A 19,840-nucleotide genomic window follows, 5' to 3' on the forward strand; every position below is an offset into this window, starting at 1 on the left:
CTGGTCCAGACCGTGTTGTTTTAGAAGCATGGAGACGGGTCTCTGGAGTTAACCCCTCGCCCTTGTGCATGTCCCACAGCTTTCTGCCCCCTTTAGTGACCTCCTGGGGTGTTTGGGGAGAGGACCAGGTCCCAGCCACCCCAGGAAGGGTTGGAGGAATGGCTCCCACCCCCAGGCTGGGTTTGGAACCCGCGTGGGCCGCACAGGCGTTGTACAACTGGCAGGACAGCGGAGACAGGATCTGTCCTCAGCAATGTTATTATTGGACACGAGCTTCACCAAAGCAGCGAGCTTTCTAGTTGTAAAACCCATTAAGACTTCTCCTAGAAATGTAAGCAAGCCTATAAAAACCCAAAGGCAATCCATTCCCCTCCCCTACCTACTCTGGTTATTTACGCAGTTTTCCAAAATACGAAGTGTTACGCACATTCTTGCTCTCCGAGACAAACCATATGTTTTACTATTTTTCTCCCCCGATGACTTTTTCCCAAGCCAAGCTACGTTCTCCACTAAGCCACACAAGCACCAGCCAAAGGCGCCACGGATTGTCTTACCAGCTTCTGGGTGAGCCCCGGGGGGGCCCACTCGTACGTGATGGTGTCGAAGGTGGGGTCCTTCCGCGAGACGATGGGGTTGGTGACGATCATGCGGTTCCTTTTATAAATGCGGATGCCATCACCTCCCTTCACCCGGGCGGTGAGCGTGGCGTACTTGGAGTCTGACAGCAGCCGCCCAATTTTCCGGTCGTCCTCCAGGTCTGAGCTCAGGCTGTGATCCTCCTGGCTGCATTTGCACGACTTGCAGATCTTCCTGCGGGTGACAAATGAGATCAAACCTTTTAATGAGAGATGGGCCGTGGGAGGCATGAAATCATGCGACGGCTCAGCCACGGAGCATCAGCCTCTTCCAAAGGTTGAACACAGACCAGGGATATGGCATAAGACAAAAGGCTCCCATGGCCTGAGCTGCACATGGGAATTCAGCACAATTCCTAGAATGGTTTGGGTTGGAAGGGACCTTAAAGCCCCCCCAGTGCCACCCCCTGCCCTGGGCAGGGACACCTCCCACCAGACCAGGTTGCTCCAAGCCCCCTCCAACCTGGCCTTGAACCCCTCCAGGGATGGGGCAGCCACAGCTTCTCTGGGCAACCTGGGCCAGGCTCTCACCACCCTCACAGCAAAGAAGTTCTTCCCCACATCTCAGCTCAATCTCCCCTCTTGCAGTGTCAAACCCTTCCCCCTTGTCCCCTCCCTGATCAAGAGTCCCTCCCCAGCTTTCCTGGAGCCCCTTGAGGGACTGGAAGGGGCTGGAAGGTCTCCCTGGAGCCTTCTCTTCTCCAGGCTGAACGCCCCCAACTCTCTCAGCCTGTCCTCCCAGCAGAGGGGCTCCAGCCCTCCCAGCATCATCTCCCCCCCTCACCAGCCCCCAACAGCTGAGCATGAGCCTCGCCTTTTACAAAGCTTTACACGCCATTGAAAGAGTGACTGCTAAAAGAGGAATTGATACTGAAGTGTCTATGATTTTAATTATAACAGCCATAAATAATAGAGATAAGTCTATAAGGCCGCTCTCTGCTGGCCAGTTTTTCCATCAAACTCTAATAGCAGAGAGTACAAACTAACTCTGATGCAACCCCAAGTATTTCAGCAGGATCCTGGAACAAGCATGATTCAAACCAGCCTCTAATTGAGTTAATTAAAAAAAAAAAAAAAAAAAAAAGCATTTCAACCAAAAGAGTGTTTTAAAGTCTGGATTTCCACACAGCTGAGGTTCTGAAACAGGGAACTGAAGGCTGCGGGACACAAGTGGGTGCCACCACCGTGGATGGTTTCAGCAGCACAGACAGGGCTGCGGGCTCGGGGCACCCCTGGACGGGACCCACATCCAACAGGAGCTCTGCGGTCTCGCAGAAAAGAGGCTAGTGTTGTGCAAGACAGCCTCGGAGGGCATTAATTCTTTTTTAATTAATGACATCTGGAGAGCTGCCTTCCATTTCAAAGCCCCCTTTGTTTCCCCTGTTGGGGTTTGGAAGCAGAGAGGGCAGAGCAGCAGCCCCTGCCCAGAGCCAGACACGGCTCTGCTCGGCTCCCACTGGCTACCCACACCGGCGGCTGTTTTAGTGGTTTTAAGAGGAAAAACTGAAAATAAAGTATCAAATAACAAGGCGTTTCTGGCACTAAGCACAGCATTTCAGCCATCGGGATGCTCAGGACACCAGCAGCAATAGCCACCGTGGTGCTCAAGGACGAGGGCAACAGCCGGGCACTCGGCTCAGCTCCCGCCCACAGCACCGGACTGTCCTGGGGGGCAGCATTTCCCTGCCTCCAAGGCAAGCAGGGACGCGTTTGCCCTCACTAAGTAGTTTCCAAACAATCTGGTGGGCTGGGAAGGCAGCACAGAGCAGGCAGAGGGTGGCTCACGCCAAGCACAGGGTGCAGCAGCTTCGGCACCGTGCCCCTCTCCCAACATCCTACTGAGCAGCACCAACCATGCCAGGCTGTGCTGGGGACGTGCCCGTGGCAGGCGAGACCCTTCCATGGGCTGGGCCATCCCTCGGTCCAGGTATCTCCTCTTCCCACGCCACAGCTTGCTGCCCAGACCTGTGCTCAACCTAGCAGAGACAGCCTCAGCTCCCAGCGAGCAGGCAGTGTTAGCAAAGGCAGGAAAAAACCCACTGCGTGAAGCCTCAGCTTGGTTTAAGCACTCGTGGATGAGATTTTTAACTCAAAAAAGTAACAGGAGAGCAGGATCGGTGAGAGAAGAGGGATGGAGAGCAGGGAGCACGAGCATCTTCTCAGCAAGCCAGAGAGCGTGTCCTCCCTGCGCCACTCGAGAGCTCTGCAGCCCTTCCCCGCGCTCAAAGTCACTGGAGCCCGGATATCGACAGGACCAAAGGGACAGTGTCGGGGCAGGGCCCGCCAAGGGCAAGACAATACCTCCAAGAATGTGGCTCGAAGCCCGAGCACGTCCCTCTGCAGCGTAAACAAGGCACACCTCTTCCCGACTGCGGCTGGCTCACCGACATCTGGAAAAGAACAGGACACCCAAGTTGGAAAGGCTTTATCCTCAAAGATTATCCGCGAGCGGAGCACTAACAACGTGCTTTATCCTTCAGACGTTTTCTTCAGCCGTGCCTTGTGTCCTGCGAAGCCTCAAACCTCCCAAACGCCATCTGACCACCGCCCGTGCAGCCCTGCCCCAAGCTCCTGCAGGGATGCCCGGGATGAAGGTTTTCACCTTAAATTGAGGGAAGGTGGCACATCAGACACAGCGAACGCGATACACACGCTGGGCAGCCGCCTTGATCTCAGGCACCGAAGCCTCAGGTCTCACTACAAGGTTATCCTGATTCGGGTTCTATACTGCCCGCGCCTCGCTGCAGCTGGTTGCGCGCAGCGGGACGTGGAGGTGCATCGCCAGGAACCGGCGCAGCTCCCACCTCCCCGCTCTTTCCACGGGGGCTCGAGTGTATTTTTGGGAAGGCGGCAAGTTTCCACCCCGCTGGCGCTGGCGGGGAAGAGGAAGAGGAAGAGAAGAGGAAACCCGTCGGGGAAGGGCTGGGGCTGGGCTGCGCCTTCTGCCGCGCGCTGAGGACGGTCCGTTCTACCCGTGGGAGCTCGCCGCTGCACGGAGACCACCCCAACAACCTCCCACCAGCAGAGACGCAGGTGCAAAACGCCACAACAGGAGCCAACAACATTGAAAACAAACCTATTTTAGTGCCTGCGCCGTGGATTTATCAAACGTGGCTCTCTGAATGTGAAGAACGCAGGAGGGTACGACTGGGGACAAAACCAAAGTAGTGCAGGGAGCATCAGGGAGAAGGGACGCCACGGGACGCTGAATTTACCTCAGCCTGGCTGTTTTTACAGAAACTTGCAGACTCCTGTCTGAAAGACATCCTTGTTCCCTGTAAAATTGGACTTAGGGGAAATCAGGACAGTCCCACCCCAGGACCCAGCAGAAGCGATGGCAGCATCACTGGAGCTTCACCCCGTCTCAGCTTCACCCAGTCTCACCCTGCAGATTGAACTGCAGGACGGTCGCCCACCTCCACAAAACCCCAACACTTCCAGCCCTCCAGCAGCACTGTAAAGTGTCAGCCTCTTGCAATTTTCCAACCACTTTGGACCACACAGCCTGCATCTTCTGCTAAGGCTTAGCACGTAGGTGTCTCAGGCCACCACGACCATTCCGGGGCTTGCACCCCTTCATCCCATTTTTGTAGAAAAGCTTTAACCCCTCTCAAAACACAAACTAGTTCTAGGCACCGACTGTTGGTTTGTGCGTACCCATGTAGAGCCCATCAGAAGAACAGGGAAGGCTGCAGAGCTTTCTGGTGCTGGAGAAGGGTGGTGCCTGCCTGGGTGACCTTAACCTAGTCCATGTGTTTTCCATGATAGTCTTTCATAACAATATCAATTTTAAACAGTGTATGATCTTGTAAGGCCTCCTCCTGCCCCAGCTCCTCCTCTCCCTCGCCCAGCCCCAGCTCTTCTCCCCTCTCCACGAGGGCTTGGTGCTCCCAGCTCCACACAGGGACAGGCAGATGCCACCCTGGCCAACTCCATTTTCAAATGGTGGGATCAACAGCAGAGGTTGCTTTTAAAGTGTGCATTTGGGGGGGCAGGAATGTGCTCAGCTCCTTCGCACCGCAGAGCTGTGGGTGGTTAAAACAACAAATTCCCCTTTGAGGAGGCTCTGCAGGGACCCCGCACAGGTGGCCGGGCACCGTGGGGCAGCAGCTTCACTGGTGACCACCCCTAAAGCTCTGCCCAGCAGCGCTGGGCTCCACAGTGATTGTGGTGATGCTGGTGATGATGGCAGCAGCTGCTCCTTCCTCCCACACCCCCCCATCCACCAGCTCCCGCATGGACCTGGGGCACCCTGACATCTCCTCTGACATTCAAACCCATGTTCTGCGGCTTTCCAGAGGAAAAGGTTATTTGGTGGCACTCAGGAAAGACATTTAATTCACTCTGAACACCCAGTGCTGCTAATGAGGATGAAGCCTTTATGAACAGATGGTTCTAGAAGCAGCCGGATGCAGGTTTGCCAATTTTGAGGTATATGACAAGCATTCACATGTTTTTTTTTTTTTTGTGCAGAACTATGAAGTCTCCATAGAAGCTGCTCATCCTTGAGAAGCGCAGCCAAAGGGTAGGACATGGCCCATTTCCCCTCACTTCGACCCACAGAACTGTTATTTCATTTCTGCCTCAGCTTTCAATTGGAGTTTTAACCTCATTTTTCACCTGCAGCCTTTCCAGGTATCTTGAAGCCAGTGATAAGACCTCTCACCCCAGGAATTCATAAAAATACACCTTAAAAATGGTCTTAAAGTGCACGCACACACTCCACCCTGCTTCTAATATCCAGAAAAACAGGACATTTTTGATTCTTCAGCTATGTGTCAGCTCTACAGAAAATAGACACATTTTAAGTGGTCCAGCACAAACCACTTAAAATCTTGCCAGTTCTGGAACCATGTGCTAGATAACCCAACCCATCACTCAGTAGGCTCTTCACTGACTCTAGCCTTAATGAGTCAGACAGAAGCTGAGTATAGGCAAGGGACTACCAATGGTTGTTTATTTAAAATACAAGCATCTGGATTAAATAAACTCATTTGGAAGAGTTCCATTACATACGAGGGGGAAAGCAAAGGGATTAGCATGGTCAGTAGCCAGAACCAGCAGATGAAGCCCCAGAAAGACAACCTGGTGCTTCACAGTCCAAGTGTCAGCGCAGGAACCCATGGCCTGGGGGTGGCCACCAGCCTGGGACCTCCACCTTGATACGTAAACCCAGAATTTCACTTTATTAGTTCAGTGTTAACACAACCCTTTCTTGGTAATTTATTCAATCTGGCATTTTGTTCTACTTGTCCAAACACAACTTCTGCTTCACATCCCAGGTCCAAGTTTGAGGTTAACTGCTCTTTGCTCAGTCTAAACCCCATGGAAGTACCTACTGAACCCGTACTCTCCAGAACACCCTCATACCTGCTCTCCAGAGTGGCTATAGGGAAACATATGGGGTGAAATGGGAAACATGAAAATTGAGAGGCTCTTCAAGGCAAGAAGTGGCTCCTGAGACAGCTCAGGTGTCCCTGCCCTTGGAAGACTAGGTCTCCAGCAGCAGGATAAGGTCCTGGGATGGCAGCTCATCCCCACCGCTGCCTGTGGTGTGGCTCAGGTGGCCCTGTGGAGTCTCGGGGAGATCCCTGAGGCACATGCAGACCTCAGTGAGCACACCTGAGCCCCTCCACATGGGGACGGGGCCCTTACCCACCAACCGTGGCATCACCCTCCCCTGCAAGCTCAGACCCCTCTGGGCAGTGGCTCCTGATGACAACTCCAAGCAGAGCCATGTCCCTGTTTGTGGGACAACGCCATTCCTCGCTCCCTCCGGAGCCAGGGAGGTTCGAGCCTCTCTCACTTCCATCTCTGTGCAGGGGCCAAACATAACAGGCGCCGCTGCCTGTTTTTCGGGCTGCCTGGTCAGCAGGACTTCCTGCCCAGATATGGAGCTTCTCCTCGCAGCTCCGCTCCGGCTCCTCAAATATGCATAAAAGGAGATTTCTTTAAAAAAAAAAAAAGACACATAAGACAGCAAAAAAACCCCAAACCCAGTAAGATAATGCAAAACAAATGCTCCAACTATCTTAGACTCCACCTATGGCCAAGCCCGTTTGGGAACAGCATTGTTTAACACAGACTGAAGTTTAAGATAAAAAGTCTGAAGACATTTGTAATGCCTTTTTTTTTTTTTCAAAAAAAGCAGCCTGTGTCAACAAACTACTTGGAAGAAAAGCAAAATTCTGCTGCCCATGACTAGATATACAGTGCATTTTAAGATTTCTGTTTTGGCTTTTTTCTGGTCTTATAGCATTCTTGCTATTAAAAGAGAGAAGGCAAGTCAGTGCAGAGGAAATTCTTAGGTAGTGAAATGATAGGAAATTGAGGCCATTCTACCCACAAACACATCTCTGAACGATCTCAGGAATATGCCAGTAATACCATGGTTCACTGTTTTTCTGGCCAAAGGCAGGGCCATCCTAGACACTGGTAAGTTCACTCAATGGTTGGAAAATAGAAAGCCTATGATGACAAGTGACAAAAAAAACCCCAAATGTGGCTCCACCTTGGTTTAGAGTTTGAGAACTCCTTTGGAAAGGAACACTGAGCTGCCAAGGCAGGTCTGGTGAGGTGGACCCCTGGTTAGAAGTTATGAGCAGGTCAGAGTCCACCTCCACCAGGCTTCAGAAGGTTTTTCTGGTGTATCATCACTCCCTGGCCAGCCCAGCACATCTTGACCAATGACCTTTTGCCAAAGGGTCTACTGAAGCTAGTTTGACAGTTGAGCTTGTCATGAAAGGACTGTCCTCAACAGCACATGGAGAAAACACTGTTTTCACAACCACATGACTTGAATGTGGTTCCTTCCAAGAAGTGGAAACTCCTTTCCACTCTCCTCAACCAGTTCAGTGCCAGAGATTTAGTACATCCACGAGGAGGAGACTTCAGACTAAACTTGGGTGTTTCTCAGTGAACGCTCTTCTAGTAGCAACCATGCCATGCCCAGACTAACACTACTGGCAAACTTCTAGACCACAAATAGAGCTGCCAGTGCTCAGACAACACCAGTTGTCATAAGCACAGCCCCTCAGAAGTGTCTCCTCCCTTCTAGAGCTGCAGCTACACAAGTGCTCTCCCTCTTATGTATAATTGGATATATATGGACACAGAGCCACTAGCTGTCACGGCTTTGTGGTCTCCACACACCCAGTCTAAAGCTGTAGCAATAAACAGCTCACCGCCAAAGGCATGAGTGGTGGGATGGCTGCTGAGATGCTCCTCAGACGGCGATGAGCCGGCCGATGTACGGTACAGAAAGGAAAAACAGAGCCCTGGGATGTTTGGGATGCATTTAACATCTCTGCTCTGTGCAGCCATCAAGTATGGGGTGGCTCCAGCACACTGCTCCTGGGACACTCACACCATGAGACCCAGTTGTTTTATGGAGCACTGAGGAGAAGAAATTTCATGTTAGTATAAGATTTTCACAGAGCTTGCAAGAAGACCAGTTAGGGAAAGCTAACATCCTAACATCCTCCACTAATAGAGAAGTTGGTTTATCCCAGGTCACTGCAGAGTTGGGAAGTCCCAGTGAACACCTCTAAGACGGATTAACCCACCAAGTGCCATGAGAGCCCACAGCAATATTCTGCTTTCCTTTAAAGGCTTTAATGAGTTTGATACACAAGGGGAATCAGACCAGTATCTAATGCAGCCAAGCACATGCCTGGGGGGCTGTTTGACTGCCTGCAGGCTGGTCCCCCCCAGCCAGAGGCACCCACCTTTGCTGAAGAATTTGCTACCACATAAGGGCAATGCAGTCACGAGCCTGGCACTTGCTTTTCAGTGATCCTTAGTCTTCTTCCTTTTGCTATGAGGCTGCTCAGACCAGGCTGCTTCCTCCACCACCTCTCTCTGGCTATGCACAAGGCACAGGGTCAAGACAGACTTGATAAATCAGTTTTGACCTCCTGCAGAAGCATGCTACATGTTGTGAGACCACAGCACAGGCAAGGGACATGGTTAAGTGAGAAACAAGGTAGAAACGGGAAAGTGGAGCCAGCTCCAGCTGCTAAACCAGTCACTGTAACAAAAGGAGGATAACACTTATCTGATCAGGGATGCTTAGACCATACTCCCTTGGAAGACCTTTAGTTCTCTTTTCTCCTGCATATCCACAGGGACCTTAGTCTAATCACAAGAAGAGTTTGTAGTAGTCCTGCAGATTGGAAACAAACATCCCAAAAGGCCAAGATGTCTCCTAGCAGGATGGTTTCATTATTAAAAGCACAAAGATCACATACCACAAGAAAATGCCAGGCAGCTTCAGCCAGAAGAGGACATGCCTTTGGTCAGCAGCAGCCTGGCCACCACACCTGGACCTGCAGGGTCTGGAGCCCAGCCCTGGAGCTCCATTCATCTGGAGCTGCATCCTCAGAGGAACTGGGGCCTCAGACATGGCTCACGGTTTTGGCAAGATGGTCCAATGCTGGAGACCCATAAAGCTTCCAAGAACATCCACCCTCCTGCAAGAGCTGTTTTCACAGGTGGCAATGGGATGCAAGGAGGACTCCACTCGTTTGCCCCAACTCGCTGTGCTCAATGCCAGCAGAGAACACAAGTCCCACCCGAGCAGGTTCACAAGGGGGCTGAAGGGGAATCCCATGAATGCATTACTCCTCCTGGGCACTGCTCCATGGGTTACCCGTGGCTCTCCAGCCTCTGAATGGTGCTAGGGACCAGCTGCCACAGCCACAGCTCCAGAAGGGACTGGTGGAGTGGGGACCTCCTGCTTCTGCAGAGGTTTCTGGATCCTGAAAGCACTTACTGCACAACACCTTATTTGGAGACTAAAGCCGGCCATGGAGACACGTAACTACCTCAAGTATGTTTTCTCCTCCTTTTTAGGAAGGGAAGAGGAAAAGCCGGTTTTCAAAGAAGTTACTACAAAGTTCACAACAGCCCTTCAGAGCCGAGGTCCCCATTTCACCTCTCCTCACGGTCAGACTGCTCCCCCCAGCAAGTCCAACATAAACCCTTCCCTGCAGCCCCTGGAAGACCCTTGCGCAGCCTCACATTCCATACCCACCCCGATAAATCACAGCCGGGGCAGAGGAGAGCTCCAGAGGGACCACGTGAGCACTTTGGGTGGAGTTGGTTCCTCCAGCTGCAACGAGTTTTGGAGATTAACAGCTCCGACTTTGAGAAAAGCCTCTTGAACAAAGGAAAAGGGAGAAGTCCTAGGATATTCACATGGGTGGGACCGGTTTGCTCGGCACAACTGAGGAGTTCAGGGACATGGATGAAGAGCAATTAATTTATTGTCGTTACTTGACTCTAATGGAGCTAAGCTTGCATAATAACAGGGAGCCAACTCAAACTTCCTAAAGGATTTCCAATAACTGGATGGTGTCAGCGTTCACATCTGACAGAAGAGGTTTCTGTAGCTCAGCGAGGGGAACGCTGCAAGCTGTGGAACAGCACACCAGTTACCACCAGTTACACCGAGCTGCATTGACATGGGCTGCGGGAAAAGAGCCAGCCAAGCCCAACAGCACAACATTAACACATCCAAAGGGCTGCCTTTTAGTTAAAAGCAGGAATAAAGCCAGGGTGGGTACCTACAAAAAGCCACTTTTGGTCACATTTTCCTTCCGGTTGTGGGTCCAGCAGGGCAGATTTGTTGTAATTGTCCTGTTATACACAACCCCGTGTTGCACCCAACTGTCCCTTCTCAGCCATTGCCGGCAGTGAAGAGATCCTCTGCTGCTCCCCCAAAAACCTTCTAGTAACTAGAACCGCCCCAGTTCTGAGCCCACACCGGTTTGTACACTATTGGGAGACTTTAATATAGCATCAATGTTTCAAACAGTTATATGCAGTAAAGGTAGCGCCCAGGTAACATTCACCCAGAACTAATGAGAAATCCACGTCAAATAGTCTCACTCCTATTTTAATTCCCTAATTCAGCCTGAAAAGCAGATGCACCAGAACAAGAATAAGATTCTCTTTTATCTGATCAAATCACCAAGGTGGTTTTTCCCTCCCGTGGCTCCTGTGCTGGCAGAAGGCTCACATCACTCTGAACTCACAGGTGACTGCTTGAATGAGGTCTTCTGATTTTAATCATTTGGCTAGCTTTGGTCTATGCATTTAAGTGCAAGGTTATCAATGCACCACTGCCTGCATTCCAGCCCAGCAATGCTCTAGAGCTCTGCATTCACAAGATGCAATTGAAGTGCATGTCAAAAAATAAAAAAAATAATCAAACCTCATTTTTGGTGCAACCTAAATGATCATCCAGAATTTCAGGTAAACACTAAAGGCATTGAAAACTTGGCCTAAAAATTCCCAGTATGTCTGAAAAAAAGCCACAGCTTTGTTTAGATACTTTTTAAAGTAATTACATTTAATACTAAAAGAGTGAGTTAAGGTCCTTTTCCCATGCAGAAGAGCACAAATCAACCCTCTCCTGGGTGGCAGAAACCTCCTTTGAAGAGCTTGGCCTCAAGCACCTCAACTGATGGTTTGGATGGGCAATCTGTCTCAGCATTTTCCTAGATAGTTTTCCCATCTTGGAAAACCTCTTAATAAATTCCTTGAGGAAGGGGATCACCTGCTCCTCACTAAACCCACCTCTCAAACTTTTGGGGGGAAACTACCCCCAAAAGACATCTGTGACCCCAGACACACAGGGCAGGAGCTCACCTCGGGTGGGGAAGCTCAGGGCTGGGCTGGACAAACTTCCCCGGACTGGGGAAGGGGCTCCTGGACAGTGTCTCCAAGTGGAATAAGTTTGTCCAAGGGCACACAGCTCCCCTTAGAAGTGCATTAATCGACACTCACACTTGCTACTACAATTTTGACTGAGAACAGTGAAGGATTGTTTTGATTTATTTTCTTCTCATTTTCATAGACAGAAAACATCTATTGTAATCGTGACCTGAAAGCAATTTGTTTCCCTGCCAGATTATGAGCAAGCACAGTTACCCAATTACCACACTCGGGGGGGGGGGGGGGGGGGGGGGGGAAGAAAAATCACTTACAAAAGACTGTTTCATCTTAAATTCTCTCTATAGGATTTTCTGAAGTCACCAGCAAATGAGCAGGTATCATCTGGAACACTGGAAGCACTTATTGATATTAAACTTTGCAGAGTAAGAAGTTTGTCTTTTATTTTAGCACCATAAAGACGAGGGAAAGGCATCGCCATCCGAAAGAACTATTTCAATGGAGCTGCCAGATCTCAACCTACAGAATGACAGAGACACAACAGAGCCACAGCCTCTGCAAATACCTCGCTCTTCCAAGAGCGCATAGTTGGCAGCATTCCTTTCTCCACCAACAATGTGTGAAATAATGATAAGAGAAGGGCAAACTTTGAAAAAAAAAAATAAGATGAATAGATTTTTCCACAGGCAAGGCAGTGCTTCAGGCACTTGGTCTTAATTATAAGAGCAAACCAAGCTGTGAGTAGGTGTATGGAACAGGGAGAACCCACCCAAATTTAAACAGCAGCTGTGCTGAGTTCCAGAGGGCTCAGGTAAGTGTCTCACTGCAGTCCCCAACTGCCTTCACCCAGCCAGCTTCATCCTTCCCACCGCCAGCACCAGCAGAAGGTCGTGAAATGCCACCAGGAATGGGGGTCCCTCCGGACAATGACACCTTGCACTTCAGCAGCTGCTTCCATCAAATTTCTGTACAATTCAGTTCTTCTAAACACCTCCTGAGCTCTACTCTTCACGTGTTACAGCTGAGACAGAAGGAAGCTGAAGATGTGCTCAAAGACACAAAGGCATTTCACCACAGGCCACCCATCCTCTCCTTCACCCCATCCTTCCTGTGCTGCACCTTCCCTCCATCAGCTCCAAGGCTTCCACAGGATCCGGCCACTATCACAAACCCCTCCAAAAGAATATCAAAAGGCCCATCCAGCTGTGCAAAAAACATGCCTTGGGCATGAAGTGTTTAAGAAAAAAAGTGCAGTAAAACCACAGCTCTCTGACAGCCACTGAGACAGCACCACACCAGCTCCTGGGCTGCAGGTTCCCATCCTAGATGTCCAGATCCGGGACAGGTACTTTAAACCAGGAGACATCCCACTCTGTTACTACATCCTGATGCTCTGGATGAAGACTCCTGGCTGACAGGAGCTGGCTGGCCATCCTGCAGCCTCCCTGCTGTAGCTGGCTCCCCTGGGCGCTCTTTGGTAGCCCAAGCAGACTTGGCAGCACCTCTGATAGAGCTGGAAGAGACCTTAAAGCCCCCCCAGTGCCACCCCCTGCCCTGGGCAGGGACATCTCCCACCAGACCAGGCTGCTCCAAGCCCCCTCCAACCTGGCCTTGAACCCCTCCAGGGATGGGGCAGCCACAGCTTCTCTGGGCAACCTGGGCCAGGCTCTCACCACCCTCACAGCAAAGAACTTCTTCCTAATATCTAATCTACATCTCCCCTCTTTCAGTTTAAAGCCATTAAACACAGGGGAGATTGTTTATTTGTGCCTGGAGCTCCGTGATCTCGGCGAGTTCCCCTCTTGTATAGAAGGAAAATAAAGTGAGATGCTTTTGAATGACAGGTTTCCAGGTCCTCAGAAAGAGCAAATGAAGTCAGAGTTAATTTTGTGGCTGGTATTAATTTTGAACCCCAACACTAAAGCCAAAGAGCTGTGCCACCTCAAACACCAGCAGGGCACGGGCGACCGGCCCCAACACCTTGGGGTAAATTTGCTTTCCCATGTTCCTCTGATAAGACGACAGTAGATTTTTCATCCTACAACAGGTCCCTTCCCAGTGAAACCCCATCTGGAATAATTTGCCAAAGTCTATGTAAAAGCTAATCCTGGCAGAATTTAGCCCGTTTTCTTGGGAAGGCAATAAACCCCCAGCATTTAAAGCTTCCAACAGGCATACACAACTGCGCTAGAAACCAACATTGGTATTTGCACAGCAGTTTGTACACAAGAGCCACCCAGCTGCTCCAGTGCTGCCCTTCACCAGGGCTTCACCGCTGCAGGAACAAGCAAAAGTCACTTTCTGAGAAATGCAGATTTTTGCGCGTCTGAAAGATACACAGCACCGACAATGAAGTGCTAGCAGGAAAAGCCCTCTTATTTTCCTTATTTCCTACTACTCAGCCACCCTCCTCCCTTTCCCTAGTACTTTTTGATTTGCACCCTTAGACTGCCAGGCCAGCCAGCAGCACTCCTGGTCATTAGTGCCCATTTAACTGGGGGGGGGTGTGTGTGTGTCACCCAGGCTTCCCTTCCCCTTTGAAGAGCCACTGCCAAACCAGTATGAGATATTGCACCTTGCGAGCTAAACATTAACCATTTATGATGCCTTATCCATCAGCAATTAAGCCAAAGCTGCTGTTTGCTTCAGTTTTATCAACTGCTTTTAACATACTTTGCATTTGACTCACTAAAGCACCGACACGCAGGGGGTGCAAAACCAGCGTACCCAGCAGGAGCCCCCCATTGCAGAGGGCATTTCCCTGCCGCTCTGGAGCGGTTCAAAGGCTTTCTGTAACCGAGGTGGTGAATCCAGAGGGCTCGGAGTCAGCGGATGGCAGAAGTAGGAGGAATGGGGCTGGTAACCAGCATCAGGAAACTCCTGCTCCTCCAAGAATTGTGAATAGCTGCCCTGAAATTTTCCCCTCTCTCTGAGCCCCATCTTTAAATGGAGCAATAGCTTGGAGCTAGGACATCTGAATACCTCTTTTCCTGAATGGCTGAAATACAATATTTCCTTTTTAAAAAGAGGAAAAAAACCCTCAGCCTAAACAAATACTCCAGACACCACCTCCCTGCAGGACAAGGGGGATTTTGTAACCTGTAAATTGTATTTTATGGGGCTCGATTTAGCTCTGAGCCCAAGTCCCAAAATAAGCTCTTTAACCCGTGTGCTGCTTTGTGATTTCATACCTATAAATACTCGCTCCCAGCCAAGCAGTTTCTGCATTAGGGTCCACATCTGTTCCCCCGCGGTGGCGCGTCCTCCCGTGGGCTCCACCACCACGACCACATCCTCGGAGCAAGGGTCCCGGTCCCACGGGGACAAACGGGACAATACAGTCTTCTCCCCAGGCCACCAGCCACGAATAACCTGTCACCAATGGGGAGCAAACCCCTTGTCCATCGAGAGGAGGCTTTACCGAGAAGGTACCAACTTCTCATACTGCAACTCTGAGCTTCTGCTCGTGGGGACTACAGAGATCCTGAGCGTGGAAGGAGCCTGCAAGGGATAAATAACTTTCTGCGGTCTAATTGTTAAAAATGATGAGGTCCAGCTTCCCAAAGCTGAGCTGAAGTTGCTTGTAGAGTTCCTGACAGCGTTCACGCTGTAACACTGGCATGTTTAAACAAGGAACACGACGGCTTTGCAGGCACCCACTGCAACTACAGCCCTTGCCGTCTTTATCACTTTGCACCCAAATTGCTTGAAAGGGGGTTTGGACAGAACAGATGTCACAGATGTGTCCCATAGAAGACTAATTTTGGGCATAACCCCTGTTATTTGTTAACCCCGGTTCTTCCCCAGGAAGCCAGATGTTTGCCCAAGTGCTGCCAAGGGGAAACATCAGCCCCAGTGCCCCCAACACCTTGGTCCTGGGATACAGCTTATGAAAAAATGAATGAAAGAGCTGGGTCTCCAATGTATTCCTCAAGTTCTCTAAAAAGATCTAAACTCTTGGACTCCACGAAGGGCAAGTTCCCAACCCTTAAGAGCCTCCCCATGTGCATCTCCAGATACAAGCAGAGGAGTTTCAAGTGTCTGGATACTTCACTGATGGAGAATCATAGAATCACGTTGGTTGGAAGAGACCTTTAGGATCATCAAGATCAACCATAGAAGAAGAAAAGGGAGGGTTCTGCCTCCCCCCGACACCCCCCTGCACAGGCTGGGGCTGGGTCTGTTCCCCTCCTACGGCCCCCCGGCTTCAGGTGTTTGCAAAAACCCATGCTAGAGAGTGGAAGAAAACGTTAAAGAACCAAAGTTTGTATTAACCGAGTAAACTTTACCTTGGCTTTGAACAGTGCCTTTTAGCTCAGTGGGTTATTTTCCTCCCCTGACAAAAACGGACTGAATTTAGTGAGAACGGCACACCGGCCCTGCTGCCTGCCCGCTCCAGCTGAACCGGCTCCAGCGGTGCCCGATGCCAGCCATCCCGCTTTATCTCTGCTGCGAGTTCTAACTCTCCGCTTAGAATGTAATCTAAACAACCCCTTTGCCAAGCAGAACGCCGGCCCACTCATGCTGTTTTAATTTCCTCAGAAAGAATCCCACAATACGCTAGGCAAGACATCAACAATAATTAAACCCAACAGCGACTGAAAATCAAATTTTCGGGGCCTTGCAACAAGCCCTAATGAGTTCCAGACTTGCCTTCCCCCGACTTGCTCGAACTGGCTGCACGGCACTGCCAAGCCAAATTGCAATTTGACAGGATTCCACCCCGTGCCCAGGAAAAAAAAATAAAAAATAAAAAAAGTGCCCTTCTCCCAATGGAGGAAACGAAACAGCCGTCTGCTGCGAGGACGCCCGTTTGTCTTTGGGCATGGATTATCCAGACAGGGATCCAAGGTCTCTATTTTTTTTTTTTCCTCCTTGTTTTTATTATGTCATTTCACATCCCTTTGGAAGAGCAAACTAGCTGGGACTTTTCCTTTTTTATACCAGCATGGCCGGTGCCAGTCCGGGCGCCAGGAGCGCAACATAGACAGGGGGTACCCCCCCTTGCTGGGCACTGCCCCGCAGAGAAGCCACAGCAGCACTACACCCTTCCACTGCAGATGGTTTGTGCTGGTCCCTCCACAGACTTTAGCGAAATTAAAGATGACACCTTGTCCTTCGCCCTCCCACCAAGGGAGCTAAGCATCCCTAAGCATCCAGCCACATGTTTTGGAGAGGCTCGGATGGTTTCCCCACCCCCAAGACTTTGGGGTGCCTGGTATGGTACCGCTGTGCAGCCCCCACTGCTCCAGCTCCTGGGGATGATGCTCGAGAAGCTCCTGGGAGATGGGTCTAGCACAGAGACAGCTTCGCCAGGGCACATTCCTGCTCCACAGCCCAGATCTGCTCAGCCCTCATTGGTGGCCATATCTAGCCCTGCTTCTCTGCTCCCTCCCACAGGGGACCCCCCACTCCAGCCTGGGGCTGCTGGCAGGCTCTCCACCCTGCTTAGTCCCCCCAGGTGAGGGGAACCAAACTGCCCACAGCCCAGCAAACAGCCCACAGAACTGCCATTACCCAAGAAAAAGAGTCAGTTTTCACTCTTGGAGGATCGATGTCCACTTGGTGACTGGGAAGAGCTTCCCAAGGGCCTCCAACTGTGCCCTCCCCACAGCAGCTGTGGCAACCAGGACCATATGGACATGCCCGAGGGTTATCAGCAACAGGAACCCGCTGGCAGAGGACACATTGCTCCAAGTGGGGATGACGCACCAGAGGAGACCTTCCCGGCAGATCCTCACCAAGCCCTGGCCACCCCACAAACGCCTGAGGGTCAGGGTGACCCCAGGGTGCTGCAGTGGGGGTCCCCACAGTGGGCAGTCAGCAGGGTCAGCAGGGACAAGGAAGGTGGGCAGAGCTGGAAGGAGGGAAATCCCCAAAAATCAGGTATTTCAGGCAGGACACAGAGCAGGAGCATCATGCTGCAGAGGGGAGCACAGCGCAGGACCCAGATGGCAACGCAGTGACACACCACCCCCCCACACACCAGACACCAACATTTGCCCAGGGTGACCTGCTAGGAGCATCCAGTTTTCCACAAAACCCCACAAATAAGTTTTCCTTGGGAGCCAGCAGCGGCAGAGCTCAAACTTAAGGGGCCCGAGGGAGCTACACCTCGAGAACAGAGACGGGGAGGGAGCTCCAGAGGTAGTGTCAGCGAAGAAGTTCTCACAGAAGGTCACGGCAAAGGGTGCCATCCCCCCAGGAAGGTCTGGGGGTGTCCCTGCACCCCAGCAGTCCCACGGAGGCCAGTCCCAGGGCACAGCTCCGGGCACTGCCCGGTCGGGGCCATCTGCCACCAGGAGATGGGATGACAACGATGTGGAAACCGAGAAGCGCTGACATTAAGCGTTTAACTCATCCCCTAATTATGCAGTGACAAAGGTACAGCGGGGAAGGTCGTAAGAGCAGCTGCTCCCTGGCAACCCGTTCCACACGGGTTCGGTGGGGGTTTTTTTTTATTCAGCATTTAAAATCCCTCCCGTTCAGCAGAACGCCACGCCAAGAGGGCATTTCAGTTATTCTGGTTCTTTTGCTCATCCAAGGACACTGTGGCGGGAGCCGGGATGCCCCGGGCAGAGCCAGCCTGTGACAGCCCCGGGGACCCGGGCCAGGGCTTTCCGGGGGTCTGGAAGGAGCCAGGCAGCTCCCCGGGGCCACAGGCTCAGAGCGGCGCTGGGGGGGGGGGGGGGGGTACGCACAATTCATTTAGACAATGAACGGTTCCTTTTCCAGCAAAAGCCTCGCCGAGGAACGTTTCTTGTACAGAAAGAAGAGCAAACCCCGAGGCGTCCCCGGGCAGCGCCTGCGAGGCCGCCCCGCGCCGCCGGCCCCGTCCCGCGGGGAGCGGGAACAGCGCAGGGGCCTCGGGGATCACCCCCGCCCGCCCCGGCCCCTCGGCGCTTAATTAATTGCTCGCAGGCTCCGCGCCCTGCCTTCCCTCGGCGCCCGCGGCTGCCGTGCCCGGCTCCAGACCCGCGTAAGAGCGGCCACCCCGCGGGGCGAGCGCAACCCCCGCGGGCTCCAGCGAGCGCCCCGCCGGGCCGCAAGCACCAGCTCAAGGGGCACAAACCGCCGGGGCGGCACCGGGGGCGACCCCAGCCGCTACCACCCCCACCCGGGGGGGGCGGTCGGCACCCCCTATTTAGTGAAACACACGGGCAAGCCCAGCCGCTGGCCCCGCGCGGGGGGGGGGGGGGGGGGGGGGGCAGGAGGTGAGGGGATAATGGGGGGAAAAAACAGGAAAAAAAAATAACGCGGTTTTACAGCCCGGCCGGTGCCCGCCGCCAACCCCAGGTGCGCGCCCGCCCTTCCTCCGGACAGCCCGCACCGCGCCGCCCCCGACCGGGCGGGGGCCAGTCGCTCTGTCCGTCGGTCCGTCCGTCGCTTCCCCCCGCCCCCGCGGACCCACCTTCTGCAGCCCGGGGCTCAGCTCCATCCGCGCCGCTCCGCGCTCTCCCGCGCCCGGTCGCGCCGCCGCCGCCGCCGCCTTTCATTGGCGACCGCCGCTGCCCCGGCCCGCCCTCCGCCAATCCGACGCCGGCACCGAACTTCCCTGGCCAATGGCGGGCGGTGGGGCGGGGCGGGGCGGGGCGCGCCGGGCAAGGCGCGCACGTGGGCGCTGCTCTCCGCGCGGCGCTGGGCTGAAGGGGAGAGCGCGGGGCCCGGGGCTTGAGAGAAAACCAAAGACAAAGAAAAGGGCCAATAAAAAAATAAGAAAAATGTGTTTTTAGGTACTCCCGCCCCAAAGCGGCGGTGCCGGGAGGGGTGCGGAGGGGAGAGGGTGGGGGCCGGGGATGGGGGTACCCCAGCAGTGTGGGCCCCACCGGGCTGGAAGGAGCTGGCAGGTCTCAAGCCAAGTTGCCTTTCTTGGTTGGGCAGGGGGCCGTCCCACTGTCGCCCTGTCCCACCATTCTGCTCTCCCAGTATCCCCCTGTCTTGCTGTCCCACCATCCTGTTGTCCCACTGTCCGTCCATCTTGCTGTCTCACCATCCTGCTGTCTCAATGTCCTGCCACCCTGCTGTCCCACCATCCCGCTGTCCTACCATCCCACTGTCCCACCACCCTGCTGTCCCACCATCCCACTGTCCCACCACCTTGCTGTCCCACCATCCCGCTCTCCCGCTGTCCCACCATCCTGCTGCCCCACCATCCTACTGTCCCACCATCCCACCGTTCTGCTGTCCTGCCATCCTACTGTCTCCTTGTCCCACCATCCCACCTTCCTGCTGTCCCAGGCTGGGACACCAAGCACAGGGAAATGGATTTCCCGAGGCAGACAGGAATGTGCCGGGGCAGTTTATCACGGAAGACAGACATGGAATGTTTTTAGCAGAAAAAACTGTCCAAAACTGTGTTTCTCTTGTTGTTTCAACATAAGTTAAGCGTCGAGGGACAATCTGTTGCCGTTTGGGGTGGTTTTGCATGAGATGGCAAGGTCTTGCCAGCTTCCAACCACCTGTGTTGGCCGGGGGCCCAGCACGAAGCCCCCCTGTGCAGGGGAGCGTAAGAGCCTCCTCGAGCTCCC

At 52.9% G+C, this 19,840-nt stretch overlaps 1 protein-coding gene across 2 annotated transcripts in view; it reads right to left on the reverse strand.

Annotated features, from left to right (window-relative positions):
- Positions 1-18,772, reverse strand: part of LMCD1 (LIM and cysteine rich domains 1) — a 32,965-nt gene extending 14,193 nt beyond the window's left edge. Inside the window, exons 1-3 of one of the 2 annotated variants that reach the window (XM_074151515.1) lie at positions 18,724-18,772; positions 2,937-3,025; positions 555-810 (exon numbers count right to left, since the gene is read on the reverse strand). In XM_074151515.1, the coding sequence (XP_074007616.1) occupies positions 555-810; positions 2,937-3,025; positions 18,724-18,750 (372 nt within the window). In that variant the 5' untranslated portion in view covers positions 18,751-18,772. Of the gene's footprint in view, positions 1-554; positions 811-2,936; positions 3,026-3,237; positions 3,510-18,723 lie in introns of those variants that run through there. The other variant, XM_074151516.1, reaches the window with a different exon arrangement.
- Between the last annotated feature and the right edge of the window lie 1,068 nt (positions 18,773-19,840).

The sequence above is a fragment of the Numenius arquata genome, chromosome 8 (genome assembly GCF_964106895.1).
Source record: "Numenius arquata chromosome 8, bNumArq3.hap1.1, whole genome shotgun sequence".
Classification (NCBI taxonomy): Eukaryota; Metazoa; Chordata; class Aves; order Charadriiformes; family Scolopacidae; genus Numenius; species Numenius arquata.